At 40.1% G+C, this 23,040-nt stretch overlaps 1 protein-coding gene across 1 annotated transcript in view; it reads left to right on the top strand.

Annotated features, from left to right (window-relative positions):
* The first annotated feature begins 3,893 nt into the window (after window positions 1-3,893).
* Window positions 3,894-23,040, top strand: part of PPP1R1C (protein phosphatase 1 regulatory inhibitor subunit 1C) — a 154,301-nt gene continuing 135,154 nt past the window's right edge. The window contains exons 1-2 of the mRNA XM_002712322.6: window positions 3,894-4,237; window positions 5,830-5,890. Coding sequence (XP_002712368.1) covers window positions 4,157-4,237; window positions 5,830-5,890 — 142 coding nt within the window. The 5' untranslated portion in view covers window positions 3,894-4,156. The remainder of the gene's footprint in view (window positions 4,238-5,829; window positions 5,891-23,040) is intronic.

The following is a 23,040-nucleotide window of genomic DNA, read 5'->3' as shown; positions in this document are numbered from 1 at the left end:
TAACTCTTTCAAATAAATAAATAAATCTTAAAAAAAAAAAAAAAGACAGTTAGTTACTGTGCTAAGTAGAGAAGGGCTGGGTGCTTTGGGATTCTGGATCTCAAAAGTAAGTAGGAATAAATCTACTAAAGTTTCTTAGAAGCAACGATATTCAGTTGAGTCCTGAATTTTTCACAGAAATTTGAACAACTGAAGGAGTTCAACAACTAGGAGCTTAAAAATGTCTCAGGGGTGGGAATCTTCTTCCTGCCAAGGGGCATTTGGATATTTATAACATCATTTGCAACAAAATATCAACCTAAAAATTAGCCTGCTATAGATGTATTGAATTTTGAGTCACACCAGCAGTTACCTAGGTTGGGACAGACCAAATGATTTTCTATGGCTCAGGGGCCAGATGTTCCTCACCCATGACTGTCTCTGGCCACACTACTCCAGATAGAGTAATTAATGAGAGTAGTTTTATTGGTATTTATAATGTAACTGAAATGTGATCCCTGTTGAACATGGGAGTGGGAATGGGAGAGGGAAGAGATGTATAATTTGGGACATGCTCAGGCTGACTTGCCCCAAGTGGTGGAGTTGGAAGCATACCAGGGGATTCCAATTCAATCCCATCGAGGTGGCATGTACCAATGCCATCTCACTGTTCCAGGTGATCAGTTTCAGTTCACAGTTGGTCATGGTGGAGGGACTGGGAGTCAAAGGGAGCACATAGACAAGTCTAGTACCTGCTAACGCTAACCAATGGAGTAAATAAAGGGGAGAGTGATCCAACATGGGAAGTGAGATACTCAGCAGACTCATAGAATGGCAGATGTCCTAAATAGCACTCTGGCCTCAGAATCAGCCCTAAAGGCATTCGGAGCTGGCTGAAAAGCTCATGAGAGTATTTCAGGCATGGAAAGCCAAGACACTCTGGCAAAAGATCTCTGCGAGTGAGATCCCAGTGGAAAGAACAGGTCCTCAAAGAAGGAGGTACCTTTCTCTGAAGGGAGGAGAGAACCTCCACTTTGACTATGACCTTGTCTAAACAAGATAAGAGTCGGAGAACTCAGAGGGCTTCCATAGCCTTGGAAACTCATGACTGGAGCATAGGGAGATTACTGATGCCATAGACAGGAGTGTCAATTGGTAAAGTCAACAACAGGAGTCACTGTGCACTTACTCCTCGTGTAGGATCTCTATCCTTAATGTGCTGTACATTGAGATTTAATGCTATAACGAGTACTCAAACAATATATTTCACTTTGTGTTTCTATGGGGGTGCAAACTGTTGAAATCCTTACTTAATGCATACTAAACTGATCCTCTGTAAAAAAAAAAAAAAAAAGAAATTATCAGTTCCCAACTTGACTCTCACTGGGATTAAACATGACAATAGGTCTGCTCTGATTTCATCATCATTTAAAAAAAATCATCTATTATTTTTCACTTTATGTTTCTGTGTGGGAGCAAACTGTTGAAATCCATACTTGATGTATACTAAGCTGATCTTCTGTATATTAAGATAATCGAAAATGAATCTTGATGTGAATGGAAGGGGAGAGGGAGTGGGAAAGGGGAGGGTTGTGGGTGGGAAGGACGGTATGGGGGGGAAGCCATTGTAATCCATAAGTCGTACTTTGGAAATTTATATTCATTAAATAAAAGTTTAAAAAAAATAATGTAACAGGAACATGGAATTGTACCCAATTCCTGCTGGGAAATTTTATTGGGGAAAAAACTAATCTATTAATGCAACTAGGTAACGATTTTGAAGAAGTCAGGTTAAAAATAAATCATTAGGCCAGTGCCGCGGCTCAATAGGCTAATCCTCTGCCTGCGGTGCTGGCACACTGGGTTCTAGTCCCGGTCAGGGAGCCGGATTCTGTCCCGGTTGCCCCTCTTCCAGGCCAGCTCTCTTCTGTAGCCAGGGAGTGCAGTGGAGGATGGCCCAAGTGCTTGGGCCCAGCACCTACATGGGAGACCAGGAGAAGCACCTGGCTCTTGGCTTCGGATCAGTGCGGTGCACCAGCCACGGCGGCCATTGGAGGGTGAACCAATGGCAAAGGAAGACCTTTCTCTCTGTCTCTCTCTCTCACTGTCCACTCTGCCTGTCAAAAAAAAAAAAAAAATCATTAACACATTTGAAAAATCAAATTGAAATAAAGTGGTTGAGGCCATGCTTGTTATAAGCTCTTGTACCCATCTAAACCTCATAAGAAGAAAAGTCTCTTGCTGCTGAAGTTAAACTTAGTAAAGAGCAGAGGCAGGTTTGATCTGAAAGCTGCCAAATGTGTGCTCTAAAATAGTACCAGAGACAGTCATGGGGTCATGGGTGGAGAACATCTGGCCCATGGGAAATTTTGAATTAACTCATTGAAAGTACTGTTTTCCTTTTGTTTAGAATCAATATGCAGATAAATGACTTCATTAATGATATTGTTTCATATTTTCTTTCTCTAAGTAACTTTGTTAAATAAAGCATTATAATTTATAAGCTTCACTTCAACACTTCAGAAATGAACTCATCACAAGATTTCTTGCTGGTTTCCACTATTATCCGGTTAAAAGTACTTTCGCATTTACATCTTCATTTGCTTTCCCCCCCTACAGAGTAAAGAAAACTACTTGAAGAATGCATGCCACTTTCTATATTCTTTCAACAAAACATTGTATACTTAAATCATTAAGATGGATTCCTGGTTATGGCATCAGAATTATAAAAAATAAAACATAAAAACTTTGTCTGTAAATACCTGGAATAGTAGTTAAAGTCTAGCTGTATAGGATAATTCCAAAAACATATTTAACAATCTATTCATCAAAAACTACCTCAAATGAGGATATCTCAAGTTATACTTGATAACTTGATAAAAACTCATGTTCTTTTTTTAAATCTATTCAGATAGCTTTTTTCAGGCTTCCACCATGAAAGTGGTAGAATGTATGAAGACCATTGAGCTGTGCTACTGCCTCCTCTTTGACACTGAATGATGTGGCCATTAGGTCCATGTCCCCTCCTCCCTGACCACCGGTCATATGACCATCATCCTCTACCCTTCAGGAGATTTCTCCCTTTAGGCTTTTTCTCTGATCTTTATCCTTGCATACTTACTCACTATTGACAACAAGACACAGTGGTAGATGCAATTGGTTTTCACTAATGTTTTCCATTCAGCCCTGTATTCTTCAAGTTGGAGGATATAACTGGCTCCATCAAGGAAATAAAATAGAGGTCATTTCAGTCACAATGACTTCCAAGCTGTTTGCTAAATTTAGCTGTCCAATACTTTCCATTCTAATGAAAACTGTGAACTACAATTATAGAATGCTGGAACAGGATGGAAGCTTAAAGGTCATTTATCTATTGAAGGTGTGGGGGCCTAGACAGCGCCTGTGATTTTCTTGAGGCCACATAGCTTGTCAATGGTGGAGCTGGAGCCTGACCTGAGATGTGCTCTGCCCCAAGGCCATACAGTGCTTACCAACCATGGATGCTCTGCCCTCTACAATCAGTCCAACCTAAACAGATCTCACAGCATAAATACAGCTGATATAGGTTGTGGCTTACCCTCCATGGCCATTCCTCTATTTGGTGGCTGAACGTAAAATAGCAAAGGTGTCTGACTTATAAGTTGCTGCAAGAGAAATGAAATGATTCCATTCCCAAACCCTGCCCCCAACTCTAAAAACTTCCTGCTTAATCTTCATCAATAATGAATGGCCCATCCCTGCAATACTCAGAGGGAGCTTACATTGCACTTTTGAGCAGCCGGTGAGTTAATGTACAGTGGATAGAGCCTTTCTTTCAAATCCCAGGACAGCGGGTCCTTCAAGGCTAGCATTGCATTTTCAATTAGCTGCTGAGTGAATGCTTGGCATGTGTACTAGTGAACAGGCACACAATTAGCTTATTGTTCCTTTCTGTATTGTGCTGAGAGGATCCAAGGGACTGGTGGGGGAATAGGCAAGCCAGGCATCACTGTGGATGTTGAAGAGGGGAGTCACTCAGACCTCGGTATCTTCACTTGCCCACTCTGGAATTACAGCTACTTGTTTCAGAGCCCTCTGTGTATCCTGACAGACTGCACCCGAGGAAACACATCCAGGATACTGCTTGGGGTTGGTCTTTCTGAACTCTTCACATCTCTAACTAATTTTCATCATTGTCATGGAGCCCAATAGTCCCAAAAAGATACAATTTGCTGTGCCTTTATTCCAGAGTCAGATTGCACCAGAGGCTGCAGAGCAGGTAAGTGGAATTGGGTGGGGAACAATTCCTATACATGATCAAGTAGCACGGACCTACATTCTTATCATTAGTTGAACAGTTCTCTTCCCCTTGAATTTTCCTAACTGTGAATTTTAGGGTATGTGAATGAAAAGTAAGTTGGTTTCTTTATGAACTTGTATTTGTATTGCACTGGGAGAAATATTGGTTAAAACATAGCACTTTATTTAACACAAAATGAGCACCCATTGGGGAAAAATGGCTGCATTAGTAATTTAGATTTGCCTCCATAAATCTTTGCTATTGTTTGTTAAAACAGCAGGCTGAACATTTACATCAAATTTAAAAGAGCCAAAATTAGCAACATTTTATTTTATTATTTATAAAATGAAGAGCTTTATTTAACAACAAAAGCATTAATTCTAGATTATAGGTTTAACATTTTATTTAATATATTTTTCATTGTGTATACAAAGCAGTGATAGTAGGTGTATGTAACATGATAGATGGGGTTTGTAGCTATCCGTATAATTTTAGAAACACTTTATTCAGTTATTTCAAATCGTCCTTTAATATTTGCTGTATTTTTTTCCATGTATAATATTTTTTTAGGTTTGTTCACTGCCCATATTCAGATTTACTCATACTCTTGATGCAGTGGCACACTTGAAAGATCTTTTGTGGTAAACTACAACTGTGGAAAGCTAAGGAATTTATGAGGATGTCAACTTAATATATAATGTCTTAAAACCTAAGTTATCTCCAAATCCTTTCCTAAAAATTTGATATAAGGTCTTAAATTAATTGTTGAATATGACACCCAAAACTTTCTAGGATGTTTTGACAATTAGAATTAGATCTACCTAGATTCTGGTCTGATAAATACAAACCTGAACTTGTAACTGCTGAATGGGGCATTCCTTCTATCATGGACAAACTTTCATTGCTAAATTTTACCCTCTATCTTGCTGACATATGCTTAGTGAATTTACCTATATGGATATTTAAAGAAAATCACATTCAAAGATTTTAATCATAAATGCTCCTGTGATTCTTAAAGTAGCAAAAAAATCTGAAAAGGATTTTAAATGAATTATATGTTCTCATAATGTCTATATTCATTCTTAATTTGTTGATCTGTTCTAAATGTTATACTAGAAAATTAAAAAAAATAATTGAAACTAATAATTCATACTGTTAACTTCACAATGACGCCGGCTACAAAGTTGAGGTTTCTAAGCTTCTATTCCTCCATTTGGAAATGAGGGTAATGGATCTTGAAAAGATCACCAGTAATATGGGACTCCAAGAGATCCATTAGATTTAGTAAATTATCCCTATACCTTCACTGATTCATTTTCAGTTGCATCATTTGATTATATGCAACTAAAAGATTTTCTGTGACATATAACTTTTAAGTCAAAGAGGGTAATACTAATATTTGTCATTTTCTACTGTCTAGTTTTTTGTCATTTTAAAATAAAATTAGTGAACATCAACTGGGTGCCCTCCAGCTGTTTGCTTTTGGGTGTTGGGAAATGATGAGGACGGGACAGTTTTGCAAAGCTGTAGAGAAACAGGGTCTGATTCTCACTGACATTTGTTGTTTACAGATCAGGAAAAGAAGACCCACTCCAGCATCACTGGTGATTCTCAATGAGCATAACCCCCCAGGTAAAGAAACATGATGTCTTTTACACTGGTGGTACCAAGTAGAGTTGTTCAAAGAACATCAAAGAACATGTCGTTGCCTAGAAGTTTCAATTCCAAAGTTCAGTTAGCAATACTCCAACATATAAATATATAAAACGATCCATAACAACAATCAGAAATGAATATTATCAGAATAGTCTCTGCCAACAGCCTGCTTTTTCTCTAGGACAACACACATTGGCGATGATATGCTGTGAAATGTTTTCTTAGCATTGGTTGTTGTATGTTCAGTGTCAGTGTGGAATTTGGTTCCATACTTATTAATGAGGTTCATGGAAAGTTGCTTAATTAGATTTAAGTAATCAAATTACAACCCTGAGATGTTTTTATCTTTACAGAGCAGTTTTTTTCTTTATGAAAGGTGGCCCTGGGGTGGGCAATGAGCTAACAGTGTTGGCTACGGCTTTGCTGATGATGTCATCTTGGAATAATGCAATTGACAAGTAACTGGATCAATTGTCAGTGCCCATTTGAGGGCCATTCTGAGCAGTCACATCCATTTGTTGAGGTTTTATTTTCCATTTCCTGGAAAAAGTAAATCTGCATTAATATTCCTGATAAAGGACTACTCTCTGCAATACACAAACATTATTTACTTACCGAGTGGGGTGATTGCAATCTCACACTGAACGCTGCTTCTACAAATATGAGCAGGACAGGAAAGGTCAGGGCCCAATTTGTAATCAGGTGGAGATGGTGTTGAATTTTTTTGCAGGTATAGACAGTAAGAGTGGACAAAAAGGATTTCAATTATGGAAACATAATACATCTAATAGTGGTTTGTAGTGAAGGATCTGTTTTAAGGACACCAGGGTAAAGTAGCCCTTGGCCTTTTCAGATTCTTTCTAATTAGAGAAACACAGGAAAAGAATGCAAAATTCTAATGGAATATTCATCATTGAGCCCATTTACAGGAACATTTTCAGCGGATGGGAAACAAGTAAGCTAATTTAATTCTACTGAAAATAAAGGATTATAGTTTGATCATTTCTATTTACTGTACTAGAGAACTTAAACACTATTTTCCACTATTTTAGTTCAATAAATGCTAATATACTTAGTTGAATAAGAGTTGAAAATGATTTGTACTCACTGTTTACAAATAAATACAAGTATATGCACTTAATTCCTCAATCTCAATTTGAAGGTAATTTTTAATATATATATATTTATTTATTTATGTGAAAGGCAGAGAGAGAGAGAGAGAGAGGAAGAGACAAACAGCAAAGAGAGATCTTCCATTAGCTGATTCACTCCCCAAATGCCTGCAATAGCCAGGCCCAGGCCAGGATGAAGGCAGGAGCTAGAAACTCATTGCAGGTCTCTCATGTGGGTGTGGAGACCTAATCACTTGATACATCACCTGCTGCCTCCAAGGGTGCATCTTAGTAGAAATCTGGAGACAGGAGTGGAGCCAAGACTCAAACCCAGGTACTCTAATATGAGCTGCAGGCATTCCAAGCAATAGCTGTGAGGCTAAAAGGCCGCCCTTAGAAGTAATTTTCTGCCAATTTTCCATAATAGAGTTGCTTAGAATGGCAGATAAGCCACAATGGCCCAGACCTTTCCTCTCTATCCAGCCTTGACAAGTGCAGCCCAACTTGACTTCTTGGTGTACTTCAGCTCACAAGAGAGCAGCTTTCAGAGTGGTGCAGGCATTATTATCATTTCAATGCAGTGAAGGCAGGTTAACTGATCTTTGTGGCTCTCATTTGAACCCCCAAAATCATAACTATTGTTTCTTGAGTGCTAAATACATGTCATTTTGCAGACAAGGAAAATGTGTATCAGGAAAGTGAGAGATTTTGGAAATGTTGTTCCACCAGATGTGACAGATTCCCAAGACAAACTCATGGTTCTGATTCTAAAGTGCATTTGCAAGAGCCTAACACTGGCCTTGAACATTTTGTCTTGCATTGTATGGTAAAGGCTCTGTCAACAGAACTAGACATTCAGGCTGTACAAACAAGCAAATTCAATTTTCATATAACTGTTAGCTTAGTAGACTAGGAATTATATTTAAATATCCTAGAAACTACATTTAGTTTTTCTCTAGAAAACCTTTCCTTACCAGGCCTCCTGATTCTTCAGTGACACTGCCCTGTTTCTCTAAATCTCCTTGTCCTTCTCTGTGTTTAGAATCACCATCTGGGAAAAATGTTAGAAGTCAGTAAGATCTTATAGATGATATTCCTGAATCTTTACTCTCCTTTTTAGAAACCAATTTACTAAGGCCTTGGCTGTGGATTCAGCACTTGTATCTATTTGTATGTCAACTGGAGATTTTGGAATATTGATGGGTTCTTGCATAGAATTCCTGAAAGCTTATACTTTTCCCAGTAAAAACAGTTTAGCACTGTTGTTACCTGGGGAATAACTCCAAAAACTTAGACAAACAAACAGCACAAAACAACACCAAATCAAATGACACTAATCTTCATTAATGACGTGGTCTTGGATAAGGGACAGTTCCCAGGTTTATTTTCTCGTCTATAAAATAGGGATTGTAGTGACTATCCTTCTTCATAGCCCACAGGCTTGGTTCAGTTATCAAAAGAGCAAAAACATACCTCAAAGATTGTCAAGTGCAGCCCAATTTAAGTGTCATTAACTGATATATTTTGGAATATAGCTGTTGCGTATGATGCTTAAAAGGTAAAGTATACTAAAACAAGAGCAGAATCTTCATAATCTGTACAGAACACTTCTGTTCTATACAACAATCCTTTATGTTCCAAACATTATCTGAACACTCTTTATCAAGCCAAGTAATAGCAGCAATAACAATAAAAAAAACCCCTCATAACTGCTAAAGGATCCTTCTAAAATAACTGTTTCTTCTGGCTCTCAAAAGCAATGTGTTCATTGGCAAGTGAAACTTTCATGCAGCTTTGAATTCTGATAAAATTTTAAAAATCTATTTAATTCATGGGAATTGCCTAAGAAATAATTGGGTTTTATTGGAATCACCTATCATTCAGGCTGTTCAAAATTCAAATCTCTGAAATTTTCTACTATCAATTAATAAAGCAAGGAAAATTTAATTTTCCATTAAGTAAATATAATTAACAAACTCTTCCAATACATAGGATTATACCAGTGTTGTATAATTATTGTAAGTGAATTAGACCTAGCTTGCTATTGTTTTTAACATTTTCCAGAGTTTGCAGAAAGTCAGTTATAAAAGAGCATTTAAAAGAATGATTTAATTTTAGATTTAGATATATATTCACATTTTGCTTGCATTTGGTGGAGGGAAAATAGAAGTTTCAGCATGTCAATAGATATTTTTCTGTTTGTGGGCTAGTTCATCTATGTAGCATAGATGAGGTAGCACTTCACTGGTTGGATTCCTAAGGCACACGATGTCTCATCAGTCACTTTCAAATGAATGACTTAGAATTTGCCACAGTAGAAATCCTAAGAGACAGATATATCACCTGTTAAGGCTGATAAGGCTATATCCCCTGTGGCATGGATTAGCAAATCAGTTTAACTCAATGGGAAATGAGACTAAAAGAAATCTTAATTGAAGTCTTTAGGCTTGGAAAACTTAATAGCAAAGGCTGTGTCTTGATGGCATGAAGGACAGAAAATATACACTTGTTCTCAGAAATAACTCTGAACATCTAGGTGGCAGCAAAAAGATACTGCGAGCCTGAGACATAGGCGTAGGAAATCACCAAAGACAAATTTTATTTTTTACAACATTTTTTGGATCTACCATGTGAATATTCTTCATAGGAAACTGCTTCTCTTTGTGTGGCTTCAGATCCTCTTCTGATTAAGGGCCTATTTATGATAAACTCTCTGAAGCTATCAGTAGTTTTTTAATTTTTTAAGGAATACAAATTTCATTAAGTATAACTTTAGGAATATAGTTATTCTTCCCACCATACCCGCCCTCCCACCCATATTTCCACCCCTCTTTTCCTCCCTCTCCCCTTGCCAGTCCCATTCTCCATTAAGATTCCTTTTCAATTAACTTTGTACACAGAAGACCAACTCTATACTAAGCAAAGATGTCAATAATTTGCAAATGCACACCCACAAACACAAAAAAACTGCTTGAGAACAAGTTTTACAGTTAACTCTCATAATACAGCTCATTGAGGACAGAGGTCCTGCATGGGGAGTTAGTGCACAGTGACTCTTGTTGTTAACTTAACACTTAACACCCTTATGTATGATGTTGGTGACCACCTGCAGCTCTGGAAATGAACAGCCTGGGCTATGGAAGCCGGTCCACAAACTCCATCAGCAATTGGACAAAGCCACAAGCGAAGTGGAAGTTCTCTCCTCCCTTCAAGAAAAGTACATCTTTCTTTGATGGCCACTTATGTCCACTGGGGTCTCACTCACAGAGATCCTTCACAAAGAACATTTTTTGCCATAGTATCTTGGCTTTCCATGCCTGAAATGCCCTCACGGGCTTTTCAGCCAGACCAGGAAGCCTTAAGGGTTGATTATGAGGTCAGAGTGTTACTTAAAGCAATTGTCATTCTATTAGTCTGCTCTGTGGACTGCTTCCCAATAAGCTATCAGTAGATTTTTGTATGATGTCATGTGCTGTTTGTGTTTACTTTTGTATAATCTGTAGTTAATTAGTTGGCTCCATTTTTTTTAATTTAGAGGGATGACTTCACATAAATCCTCTGAATGTAGAAATAAACAGCAAAGCTGTTTTATTTTGTAATTTATTCTATCACATTTATAGATTTGCTTAAACATCATGACTCTTCAAAAAGCTTGTGGAAAAATGGACTTGAAAGGTAAGTTTAGGGGTGAGTGTTAGGCTCAGCAATCAAGACACCAGTTAAGAAGCTTGTGTCCCATATTAGTACCTTTGAGTTCTGGCTCCAGCTCCTGAATCCAGTTAATGTGCACCTGTGATTGTGGACCCTGGAATCCAGTGCTGATGTCCCAGGTTATTGGCTTCCTGCCATACACATGCAAGATCTGGGCTGAGTTCCTGGCTCCCTGCTTTGGCCTGGTCCTGTCTTGGCTGTTATGGGCATCTGGGGAGTGAACCATTGGATTGAAGATCTTTTTTTGTCTCTGTTTGCCTCCCTCTCTCTGTCTCTCAAATTATTTTTAAAAGGTAAGTTTATTCGGCACAAAATAAAGTACAGAAACCACTTTCTTCATAATAGGCATTTTCCTTGAACTTCTGAAGACCCCTTGTACTTGTCTTTATGAGACAAGTTTTGTGAGACAAAAGTTTATGACTTTGTGAGACAAGACTTCATGAGCAGAATGTGTATTAGACTACCAGTATTAAAAACATAATAAAAATGAAAAGAATTGCAGAATGTTAACACACATCTTCATGGAATATACACAGAAACCCAATCCAAATTCCTGAGATTGTCTCATTTTTCTATCCCTCAGAGGATAATCCATAATTGCTCCTTATTTTCAATTCCAGGTCTGAGAGTTTTAGAGGTTAGAAAATATAGTTTCTCATAATGAACTTGAGTATGATTTCCCAAAGTTATACTAAAATAGCTTTGTTTGTTGTAGTCAATAAAAAAAATCATTCTCTTACCTTTTGAAATACACAAAATAATTACTTATCATTTTTGTTCCTGAACTGAATATACTATGAAGAACTTAATGAACTCTATCAAATTTCTCCCTATCTCTCTCTGATTTTGGAGGCCAGAACCAAACATAGTCTTCCAGTAAAAAGCCTGTATAACCCAGGCCTCTTGAATATTAAAGTTTGTGGCATCTGTTCTTTTCCACTTACTGTTAGGCAGAAACAATGTGGTAACAATTATAATTAACGGACTTGCTGCCTATTAAACATGAGTGAACAGTAAGAAGCTTGAGCTAAGTGAAAATTTGGGTAAGCACCCAGGACTTTTTGGCAGCTTATCAATGCTTGTTGTACCATCTAAAAAGTGACACCACAAACATAAAGTAAAATGTATTTGGAGATATTTATTGAATTTCCTTATCACCATCAAATTTAGGAGAAATTAAATTCTCTTTGAGCCTTAAGCTTTAAATATCTTAGATACTAGGAATAAAAAGAAAATTATATTTTCATATGACTCTGTACCCTAGAACTATTTTGTATGAAGCATTTGAGATATATGAGTTAAATAACAAACTCTCTCATGAGTCATGATATTATTTCCAGTTAGAGGAGAAAACTGGGGTTTCCAGTTCCTTGAGCTATTCAGCTCCATCGAAAGCTGAAAGAGAAGTCACAGTCTATTCTACATGTAGTCTTTAACTTTCTAAACGATCCAAGCATTTCAGAACTCTAAAATTAAGTTAACCAATGAGATTTCGAAGGACATCGATTTGTAATCCTAAAACGTTGGATCATAGCTAGAAAATAATTTTGAACTCACAGGGAGGTGTTAAAAAAAATGGACTTCTAGAGATAACAGTTTTCTCCTCACTCAAAAATCAACAGTTTTTGTAGGGTTACCAAAATGCATATGGGGATATGGGGATTTACTTCCTTTGTTGAGGCATTCACATGCACATGTCTTTTTTTTTTTTTTTTTTTTGACAGGTAGAGTTATAGACAATGAGAAAGAGAGACAGAGAGAAAGGTCTTCCTTCTGTTGGTTCACTCTCCAAATGGCCACTATGGCCGGAGCTGTGCTGATCCGAAGCCATGAGCCAGGTGCTTCTCCCTGGTCTCCCATGCAGGTGCAGGGACCCAAGCACTTGGGCCATCCTCCACTGCTTTCCTGGGCCACAGCAGAGAGCTGGACTGGAAGAGGAGCAACCGGGACTAGAACCCAGCGTCCACATGGGATGCCGGTGCCGCAGGCGGAGGATTAACCAAGTGAGCCTTGGTGCCAGCCCCACATGCACATGCATTTTCATGGATACTCTTTGTTTTATGGAAGAAATGATTGTGGGGCCAGTGGTGTTGCACAGTGGGTAAAGCTGCCACCTGCAGTGCTGGCATCCCATATGGGCGCCAGTTTGAGTCCCGGCTGCTCCACTTCTGATCCAGCTCTCTGCTATGGCCTGGAAAAACAGTAGAAGATGGCCCAAGTCCTTGGGCCCCTGCACCCACATGGGAGACCTGGAGGAAGCTCCTGGCTCCTAGCTTTGGATTGGTGCAGCTTGAGAGTGAACCAGTGGATGGAAGACCTCTCTCTCTCTCTCTCTCTCTCTCTACTTCTCCTTCTCTCGCTGTGTAACTCTGACTTTCAAACAAACAAATAAATATTTATAAAAAAGAAATAAAGAAATGATTGTGGGATTGAGAGACATTGGACAACTTAAATGGAAGCTCCAGGGTTGACTGGGACTCTTAAGAACATCTGAGACTATTTGGATCCAGACCGGGGTATGCCAATCACCCACAAGCATTTCAAATATATTCAAGTCAAAGCTGTACAGCCATATAGTCCCTACAGTTATGTTGTAATGTGGTTGGAATTTATTTTAACCCACAGTGGTTTTTTTTTCCTTCTTAGTATTAATGACGATGCAAAACAAAAATAGGTCTAATGTGTGAAGAGCATTTGAGAGTTTTTTGGTATTGATTTCTAAAGATTTTTAAAGATTTATTTATTTATTCAAAAGTCAGAGTTACACAGAGAGAGGAGAGGCAGACAAAGAGAGACAGAGAGAGAGAGGGAGGTCTTCCATCCGCTGGTTCACTCCCCAATTGGCTGCAATGGCTGGAGCTGCGCCGATCTGAAGCCAGGAGCCAGAAGCTTCTTCCAGGTCTCCCACGTGGGTGCAGGGGTCCAAGGACTTGGGCCATCATCTACTGCTATCCCAGGACATAGCAGAGAGCTGAATCGAAGTGGAGCAGCCAGGACTAGAACCTGCGCCCATTTGGGATGCCGGCGCTTCAGGCCAGGGCGTTAACCCACTACGCCACAGCGCCACCCCTTTCTCAGCACTTATTTCTGTGAGTTATAGAATGCCAAGTCATGTTGAATGATTTAAAGGCAAGTGACACGTCTGGCTTCTAGTGCTTCATGAGCTATAATTGACTTATTTTCCCATAACTGTTCAGTCTGTGCAGCCAAATAGCCCAATCAGTTGGAACAATTGTGAGCCAAAGACGAGTTTCCAATTTTTTACTAATGCCAACGTTTGCTGTACTATATGTATTTAAAGGAACTGTTGTAATCTTCATATTAAATGAGAGAAAAATGAAAAGGCAAGTTATAAACTGTGAAGCATTTCTATTTTATTTTGGCAAGATGGCAACTCTAGTCACTTTGAATACTAGCATATTCAGGTCACTGTTTATATGAATTTTTTAAAAACTAGAAATAACTTTGTGAAATATGGCAGAATGATGATAAGGTCAATTCATTTCATCTTTCTTGACTTCTGTTTTCCTACCTGTAAATGATAAAATTGATGAAAATATCGCTAAAGTATGTTTCATGATATAGAAAGGCACTGGTTTTGGAGTAAGCTCTGCATTTGAATACCAGATTTGTCAGTCACTGGTAGATGATATTGGATATCTACTTAATTTCTATGGATTTGATTTCTTCCTTTTTAAAACTAAAATAAAAAAAATTGGGGGCCTGCACTGTGGCTTAGTGGGTAAAGCTGTTGCCTAGCATCCCATATGGGTGCCAATTCAAATCCAGGGTGCTCCATTTCCAACCCAGCTCTCTACTATGGCTTGAAAAGCAGTGAAAGATGGCCTAAGTCCTTGAGCCCCTGTACCCTCATAGGAGATCTGGAGGAAGCTCCTGGTTCCTGGCTTCGGATTGGCCCAGCTCCGGCCGTTGCAACCATTTGGGGGTGACCCAGTGGATGGAAGACCTCTCTCTCTCTCTCTCTCTCTTTCTCTCTCTCTCCTCCTCTCCCTGCCTCTGTCTCTGCCTCTCTGCAACTCTGCCTCTCAAATAAATAAATCTTCAAAAATTTTTTCTACTCTATTTTAGAGATATCTATTGAGATATGAGAAAATGCTTAGCATAGTGTCTACTACGAAACTACTGGAGACAGATGATCCCCCTTCCATCACTATGTTCATGCTAAGATAAACTTGAGTTCTCCCCAAAGCCGCATTTTTTATTCGAAGATGGCCTAGCTCATTTCCAATCCTGATCATGTCAAGTAGTGGTAAATGGAAACATGAACAGATAAGAGTACTTGATAAAACAAAGATGTAAAATACCTCCTAACACATCGGGAGAAAAGCACACAGTGGTGGAATTGTTCTATATCTCATACTATGGTATTGTTTCAAATCAGCATGGCTAGTTTGCAAGTATAATTTCATGGAATATGAATCCTTGAGAATCTTCTTTAAAATAAGTTTTTTACTGATGTCCATAAAGTTATGAGAAACTTTTTTAAAGATTTATTTTTATTTATTTGAGATGCAGAGTTACAGAGAGAGAAAGAGCCACACAGAGAGATCTTACATTCACTGGTTCACTTCCCAAATTATCACAATAACCAGGGCTGTGCCAGACTGAAGCCAGGAGCCTGGAACTTCTTTCAGGTCTCCCACATGGGAAGTGGCCAAGCATGTGGGTCATCTGCTGCTTTCCCAGGCGCACTAGCAGAGTTCTGGATTGAAAATGGAGCAAACAGGTCTTGAACCGGCACCCATATGGGATGCGCGTCTGTCTCGCAGGCAGCGGTTTTATCTACTACACCACGATACTGACCCCTCAAAAAAACTTTTGTAAGAAGTAGACATATTTGTGTCATACATGGGTTTGATCAAAAATGGAATTTATATTCTAATAGTATATAGAAAGAAGGTGGAATAATCAGTATAAAAATTTTAAATATTCCTATCAAAACTCCAGTGGCTCACTTTTGATTCTACTTCATTTTCTCTCTCTCCTTTCATATGTAAACCCTGTGCTATAGTCTAGCTAATATTTTTTTCTTTGCTTCTCCTATGTCAACTCTTAGGACTGGTTTTGGTCTAGACTGGCTTATTTACACGACTCAGTCACTACCTTTTCTATCAATTATTCTTATTTAAAATGCAGCACAAGGCTCCCTTAAATCTCAAAAGCTCTCCCTGACTAATATGACTCAATATCTGGTTGTGTTATTTTAATGCTTTCCTCCCTCCGTCTAGTCTTAGAGCTATTTATTGGTTTATAATAATATGCTCAATTGAATTCAGTAAATATTTATTGAGTCCTTAACCTAAATCTTACAGGGACATGTGATTTGGGTAACAGATAATTATGAATCTAGATGGATCTGAATGAATTTGTAAAAATACAAATCCCAACTACTGAAACTAGGGTAAAATTAATTCTGGCCAAGGCATTGAGGCACGTATTGATTATGCTGACTATTCTATAGAGCATTTGTATGACTTAGTTCAGGGGGCCGGTGCTGTGGCTCACTTGGTTAATCATCTGCCTGTGGCGCCGGCATCCTATATGGGCACTGGTTCTAGTCCCAGTTGCTCCTCTTCCAGTCCAGTTCTCTGCTGTGGCCCAGGAAGGCAGTGGAGGATGGCTCAAGTGCTTGGGCCCTGCACCCGCATGGGAGACCAGGAAGAAGCACCTGGCTGCTGGCTTCGGATCGGCGCAGCGCCGGCTGTAGTGGCCATTTGGGTGGTGAACCAACAAAAGGAAGACCTTTCTCTCTGTCTCTCTCTCTCTCTCACTGTCTGTAACTTGCCTGTCAAATAAAAAAAATTTTTTTAAATGACTTATTTCAGTTTTTTAGCTTTAAGCTTTTAAAGATTAGAATCAGCTAAAATTCTCATATTTATTTCAAAGGGTGAGTAGAGTAGATATTAAACACCCATGAGCTATAAAATTTAATTTAATAAAAACTTTTCAAATCCAATATAAATCTGTCAAACTATTTTACACCTATTATGATTAAGACATGGTGTTAGCTCTTCTAAAAGACAGAATAGTCATCATCCCTACCCTCACTGAGAACCTTACCTGAGACATATTCATAATCTGACAAATTGATAGTGAAATCAATGGAATATGAAAAAACTACAAAGTATATTTCAGTTCAATACAGAAATGCCTGCCAGAGGGGCAGGCGCTGTGGCATCATGTGTAAAGCCACCGCCTGTGATGCCCACATCCCATATGGGTGCCAGTTTGACTCCTGCTTGCTCCACTTCTCATCTACCTCCCTGATAATGTACTTGGGAAAGCAGCAGAGGCTGTCCCATGTTTTTGAGTACCTGCGCCTTTGTGAGAGACCCAGAAGAAGCTCCTGGCTCCTGGCTTCAGTCTGGCGCAGGCCTGGCCATTGCAGTCATTTGAGGAGTGAACCAGTGGATGGAAGATTTCTCTGTCTCTCTCTGTCTATCTCTTTCTCTCTCTCTCTCTGTATTCTGCCTTTCAAATAAATGAACTAAATCTAAAAACCAAAAGAAAAAAAAAAAAGAAATGTCTGCCAAAGGACTTTTGAGGGATCAGATTACATGAAGTAGTACAGTCCACAGATGCCATGTAGATTGGGAAGGCAGACATGATATGCTTTACTGGGAAGAAGCTTTAGACTCATTCAGGCCTGCATATGACTCTCAGAGGGCTACGTACCACCTGAAGTACCCTAGGGAGGTGGCTCCTCCTAAGGCCCAGTATGTGAGGAAGCCAGGCTTATGTGGTTACAAAATGTGTGTCACCTTCCACATCACCATATTTAACTATATATAGAATATATAGCATCACCATACTTCACCATATATAGAATACACATTTACTCATGAGAAAGAAGGGTAGACTGAGTCCATTGAACAAATAGATGCATATTTTTGTGTCAATAATAGACACAGAAGTCATCACTGTCAGCTGCCCCTAGTAGCTTAACTGCACATTCTCTTTCAAATTTAAGATATAAAAGCATTAATCCTTCTCTTTTAAAAATATTTTTCAGAGAGATAGAGAGAGATATTGAGTGAGATCTTATCTGTTGGGGTTACTCTCCAAATTCCAGGATTTGGGAACTCAGTCCCGGTCTCCTAAGTGCCTGAACATGACCCAATTACTTGAGCCATGTCCTGCTGCTTCCCAGGGTTTGCATTAGTCGGAAACTGGAATCAAGGGCAGAGCCAAGACTTGAAACCAGGCAGTTCATTATGGGACACAGACATTCAAACTGCTAGGCCAGAGTCCAACTCTGCCAACAGCTTTCTAAATTCCCTCTACTCCCTGGTCAAATTCAATGAAACAGTAGTGGACTTCTAACAGATTTATTTATTTGTTTGAAAGGCAGAGTTCAGAGAGAGAGAGGCAGAGGCAGAGAGAGAAAGGTCTTCCATCCGCTGGTTCACTCTCTAATTGGCTGCAATGGCCAGAGCTGCACCGACCTGAAGCCAGAGGCCAGGAGCTAGGAGCATCTTCCGGGTCTCCCACATGGGTGCAAGTGCTTGGGCCATCTTCTACTGCTATCTGAGGTCATAGCAGAGAGCTGGTTTGGAAGTGGAGCAGCCAAGACCTAAACCGGCGCCCATATGGGAAGCTGGCACTGCAGGTGGCAGCTTCACCTGCTATGCCACAGTGCCGGCCTCTGTACATGTCCTTGTTTTGAGATTTCTCAGGAGCAAGCCTTCAAGACTTGAAATATTCTATCATTCACTTCCTTCCTGCATCCTCCCTCTGTCCCCCTCATTTTCTGGGCGTGGCTTCCATAAACTAGAGATCCAATTCTGCTCTCAACAATTCCAGACAAAATTTAGTAGCAGAATTTAGTAGGGGATTCAATTAAAAACTTCCTGGGCAGGTGAAATAGATGAGTGCTGTGCCCCTGAATAGGGTAGTAGGGTTGTGATGAAGATTGCAGTCTGCTTAGAGAATGCACGCTCCACGCAAGCTCTGCAAACTAAATAGAGAAATCTATGAGGAATTTTTAAACAACAAAGCACTCTAAGAGATGGGCTCATTTCCATACTACCTGACATCTTTTGTGTGGGGAGCAGCCCGGACTGGACTGAGTTACTGGAATTAAGACTTATTCTATGCATCTGCTATCCCACAATATGGCGCTGGGAGAGAAGTAAACAGCTTCCGCACAGCTGCCTCCAGTTCAACCAATAAACTGTAGGACTTGCTACTGATTGGAGGAGAGCAGCGTACTCGGCGTGTGGGCAGCCGAGTTGGGATTGGCAGAGGAGGACTATAAAGGAGGAGAGAGACAGCATGCACCAGGAACATCTAAGGGGAACATCTAGCTGAAGGAACACCTGTGCAGCCCCCGAGAAGAGCCGGCCGGCGGTGTGCCGCTCCCCTGCGGAAGTGGGGAATGTGGCAGGGGGAACTGCCCTTCCACGGAGGTGGAAGGGATAGTAGCCAACCCGGGAAGAACCAGCAGCAAACCCGGGGAGGGCCGAGCAGACGAAAGAACAGCGCAGGGTCCTGTGTCGTTCCTCCACGAAGAGGGGGAGCGACATAATGGTGCCGTGACTCGGATATGAAGCCTGGGCAGGGCTTAGTGTTGCTCCTCCACAAAGAGGGGGAGCGACATTTTGAAGTTCCTGCTGACTTCTAAAACAAAAGTGCTCTAAAGGTATACCACACTGTCTTGACACCTTAGAAAAATCACCTGCCAGCGACTCAGGAGGGACCTGAGAAAGGCTGAGACACATGAGACATATCCTTGAAGAAAATGGCCCCTCTGTGAAGATTAGTGAACACCAAATCACCTCTCCGCTTCTTCACTGTGTATTGTCTCTGCTGTCTCCATACTCTGCCATTTTCAGATTGTTCCTAGCATTCCAAGGGTTCCCAGCACATGTTGGGATACATTATATCAATATCCCTGTGTCTCCTCTGTTATGGGTAGAATATTGTCTTTTATTTAGCTCAATGACTCTATCACTTGGAATAATTTGATATAATGACAACCAGGGTGCTTAGCAAAGCTATTTGTAAAGAAAATTGCCAAAAGCTGAACCATTAAAGGGAGATATATTGACAGTCTGGTTAGAATGCAATTACAATTTAACCTTGACAATGATGCTGAGGAAAAAGGATCATGTGAACTGAGTCAGAGATTTTGTAATCTGTCTTCCAGTTTAAAAACTCTCTAGGAGCAATCAATTGTCCATCATTATGTGAAGCAATTTTCAGAATTACATTTATATGTATAAATACACATTGACCTGCTTATAAATATAGAACTGAATGCATAAAATAGAAAATAAGAACAGTTACTTTGAAATTCAATTTTTAGAATAATTTGTCTCAATGATGTTTTTTTCCTTGTCTGATGATGGAGAGATTATTAGATAATATATACACAGATATCTGTGTGTACAGACATATCCACACATGCAAACAAACATCTGATACCCAATTCTGCTCATATGTAAAAAAACCATATGGCTATTTATACACATAACACAGGCTGCATCTGCTTAGTGACCTGATATACAAAGAGGCCAACTCCTAGAAATGTGTGGAAAACCTTTGTAAATTCAGGTTTTACATGGAATAAATAATTATTTTAGCTTCCAGCCCTTTGAATTCAAAATCAGTAAGTTAACAACTAATCACTTGATTTGAAAAACATTGAATAAAAAACATTGAAATTACTGACATAATTTCAAATAGTGATATTTATTAAATTATTTTCTAAAAAATAGGAGAAATGTTCTTTTTTTTTTTAAATAGAGCCTGGGCTCTTTTTTTTTATTTGACAGATAGAGATATAGATAGTGAGAGAGAGAGAGAGAGAAAGAGAGAGAGAGAGAGAAAGGTCCTCCTCCCATTGGTTCACCCCCCAAATGGCCACCACGGCTGGCACTGTGCCAATCCGAAGCCAGCAGCCAGGCGCTTCTTCCTGGTCTCCCATGCGGGTACAGGGGCCCAAGCACTTGGGCCATCCTTCACTGCCTTCCCGGGCTACAGCAGAGAGCTGGACTGGAAGAGGAGCAACCGGGGCTAGAACCGGTGCCCATATGGGATGCCAGCGCGGCAGGAAGAGGATTAGCTAGGTGAGCCACGGCGCCGGCCCCAGGAGAAATGTTCTTAAGATGAGTTGTATTTTTTGAATATTAACACTGTTTTAGAATTATCCTCTCAGTTGAGTAGGTTTCTTGTGCCCATTTTCATGATTTGTGGAGTAGTCTAATTAGATATAGAAAGTGAGCCCTTCCTGCTACCACTTGAAAGTCAGTGTCTAAATAAAAACATAGCATCCATCTTTGCAAATAAATTTTCAACTCTCGACATGAGCATTTCTGTTGTCATATCCTTTTTCTTCTAACCTGAACCACACAACCTAATTACCACTGGGTTCTCTCTTCTCCCCTGCCTCCTGAATATAGCATTGTCTTTTCTGCTGACTATTCTACAGTTTGAACCTACCCTGTATATTTTTATGGCTTCTCCTCAGACTACAGCAGTTATTGTTGTAAGTATCTAAGATTACATGGTAACGTCCACATTATTTCACCTGACTTTAACGCCGGGAGGTGATTTTGTATGGTGGTAAGAGCCCTAACTTTAGAACTTAGTGACCCTGGGGTTTAAATCACATATGATGTTAATCTCTGAGTCCTTGCTTCCCCTTCCATTAAAGCACATTACATTAAGCACCTGTGGTGTCAATCGTGTGGCTGGAACCACGTGAGATGATAGGTGCAGGCAGCACAATTGACACTAGACTTGTTCTTCATCCCCTATTGTAGTTCCTGGGAGAGACTCTTGGCAGACATAAACAAACAATAGGTGGTTGACTATAGCAGCTGTTCATAATTGATTTGTCATGAGCTCTAATTTACATCCTCTGATTTACCCATCCTAGCTTTAATAAGCTAGAATAATACACATAGGGTCATCTATGAAGAGCTCATATATTTCATCATAAACACCAATTTCATTTGTTCTTTCAAATGAGTTAGCCATTTCCTCCACAGTCTATAGAACCTTCAGTACAGAAGTGGTCCACAATTGCACTAAAGGTAATATTTGATTAATATTAATAAATAAACAGAGGAAAGGAAAATAATTATGTTTGATTACAGTTACTAGCACCACTTTGTTTCCTTTCTAATTTTTTGGCTGACAGTTCCCAAAACAGAATACAATGATTTGCCAAAGAGACTTTGCTATTGAAAATAAATTTTCAAAATGTATGAGGGTTTCAGACAATGAGGAACAGGCTCAGGCTGGATGTAGTTCCTGAAGCACTGTCAGGAATACTCATTCTTTTGCGTAGATTTGAAGCACTACCCAGTGCCCCCAGTGATTAAAAGGTTTTCAAGAAACAGTGCCAGAGACCCACTCACCATCATATTTCAGTGAAGTAAAATGGCAGGGATGATTGTGCTAAAATGGCTCATCTCAAATTCTACCACAGATCATTTTACTTGGTGAATAGCCCAGAGTTCCTGCTTCTCTCAGTCAATCAAAGACACTTTTTTCCTTCAGTGCCTGGAGACAACTGCAAATATTTTCGTACTCCAGTTCCACAGTATACAGCCGCGATTCTAATCAAGGAAAATACCAGCTGCCCTATTGTCGCTCCCCCTCTTCGTGGAGGAGCAACACAGGAACCTGCGCTGTTCTTTCGTCTGCTCGGCCCTCCCCGGGTTTGCTGCTGGTTCTTCCCGGGTTGGCTACTATCCCTTCCACCTCCGTGGAAGGGCAGTTCCCCCTGCCACTTTCCCCACTTCCGCAGGGGAGCGGCACACCGCCGGCCGGGTCTCTCGGGGGCTGCACGGGTGTTCCTTCAGCTAGATGTTCCCCATAGATGTTCCTGGTGCATGCCGTCTCTCTCCTCCTTTATAGTCCTCCTCCGCCAATGCTAACTCGGCTGCCCACACGCCGAGCACGCTGCTCTCCTCCAATCAGGAGCAAGTCCTACAGTTTATTAGTTGAACTGGAGGCAGCTGTGCGGAAGCTGTTTACTTCTCTCCCAGCGCCATATTGTGGGAGAGCAGATGCATAGAATAAGTCCTAATTCGAGTAACTTAGTCTAGTCCGGATTGCTCCCCACAGATCCCCCTTTCTTTTTATTTTTTAGCGTTGATACACGCCTGTCTTCGGTGTCCCACGGCACACACTCTGCTCTACTTGCTAGAGTTGCCACAGGCTCTTACAAGTCCTATCAGGCAAACCGAATCCGGGTCCTCTCTTCGCCATGTTGTGAGGAGGTTTTTAGGCGCTGATGCGTGCCTGTGTTCGGTGCCCTGCAGCGCATGC

The sequence above is a fragment of the Oryctolagus cuniculus genome, chromosome 3 (genome assembly GCF_051225735.1).
Source record: "Oryctolagus cuniculus isolate XC-2025 breed Fujian yellow rabbit chromosome 3, ASM5122573v1, whole genome shotgun sequence".
Lineage (NCBI taxonomy): Eukaryota > Metazoa > Chordata > Mammalia > Lagomorpha > Leporidae > Oryctolagus > Oryctolagus cuniculus.
This window is presented reverse-complemented; position numbering and strand designations above follow the sequence as displayed.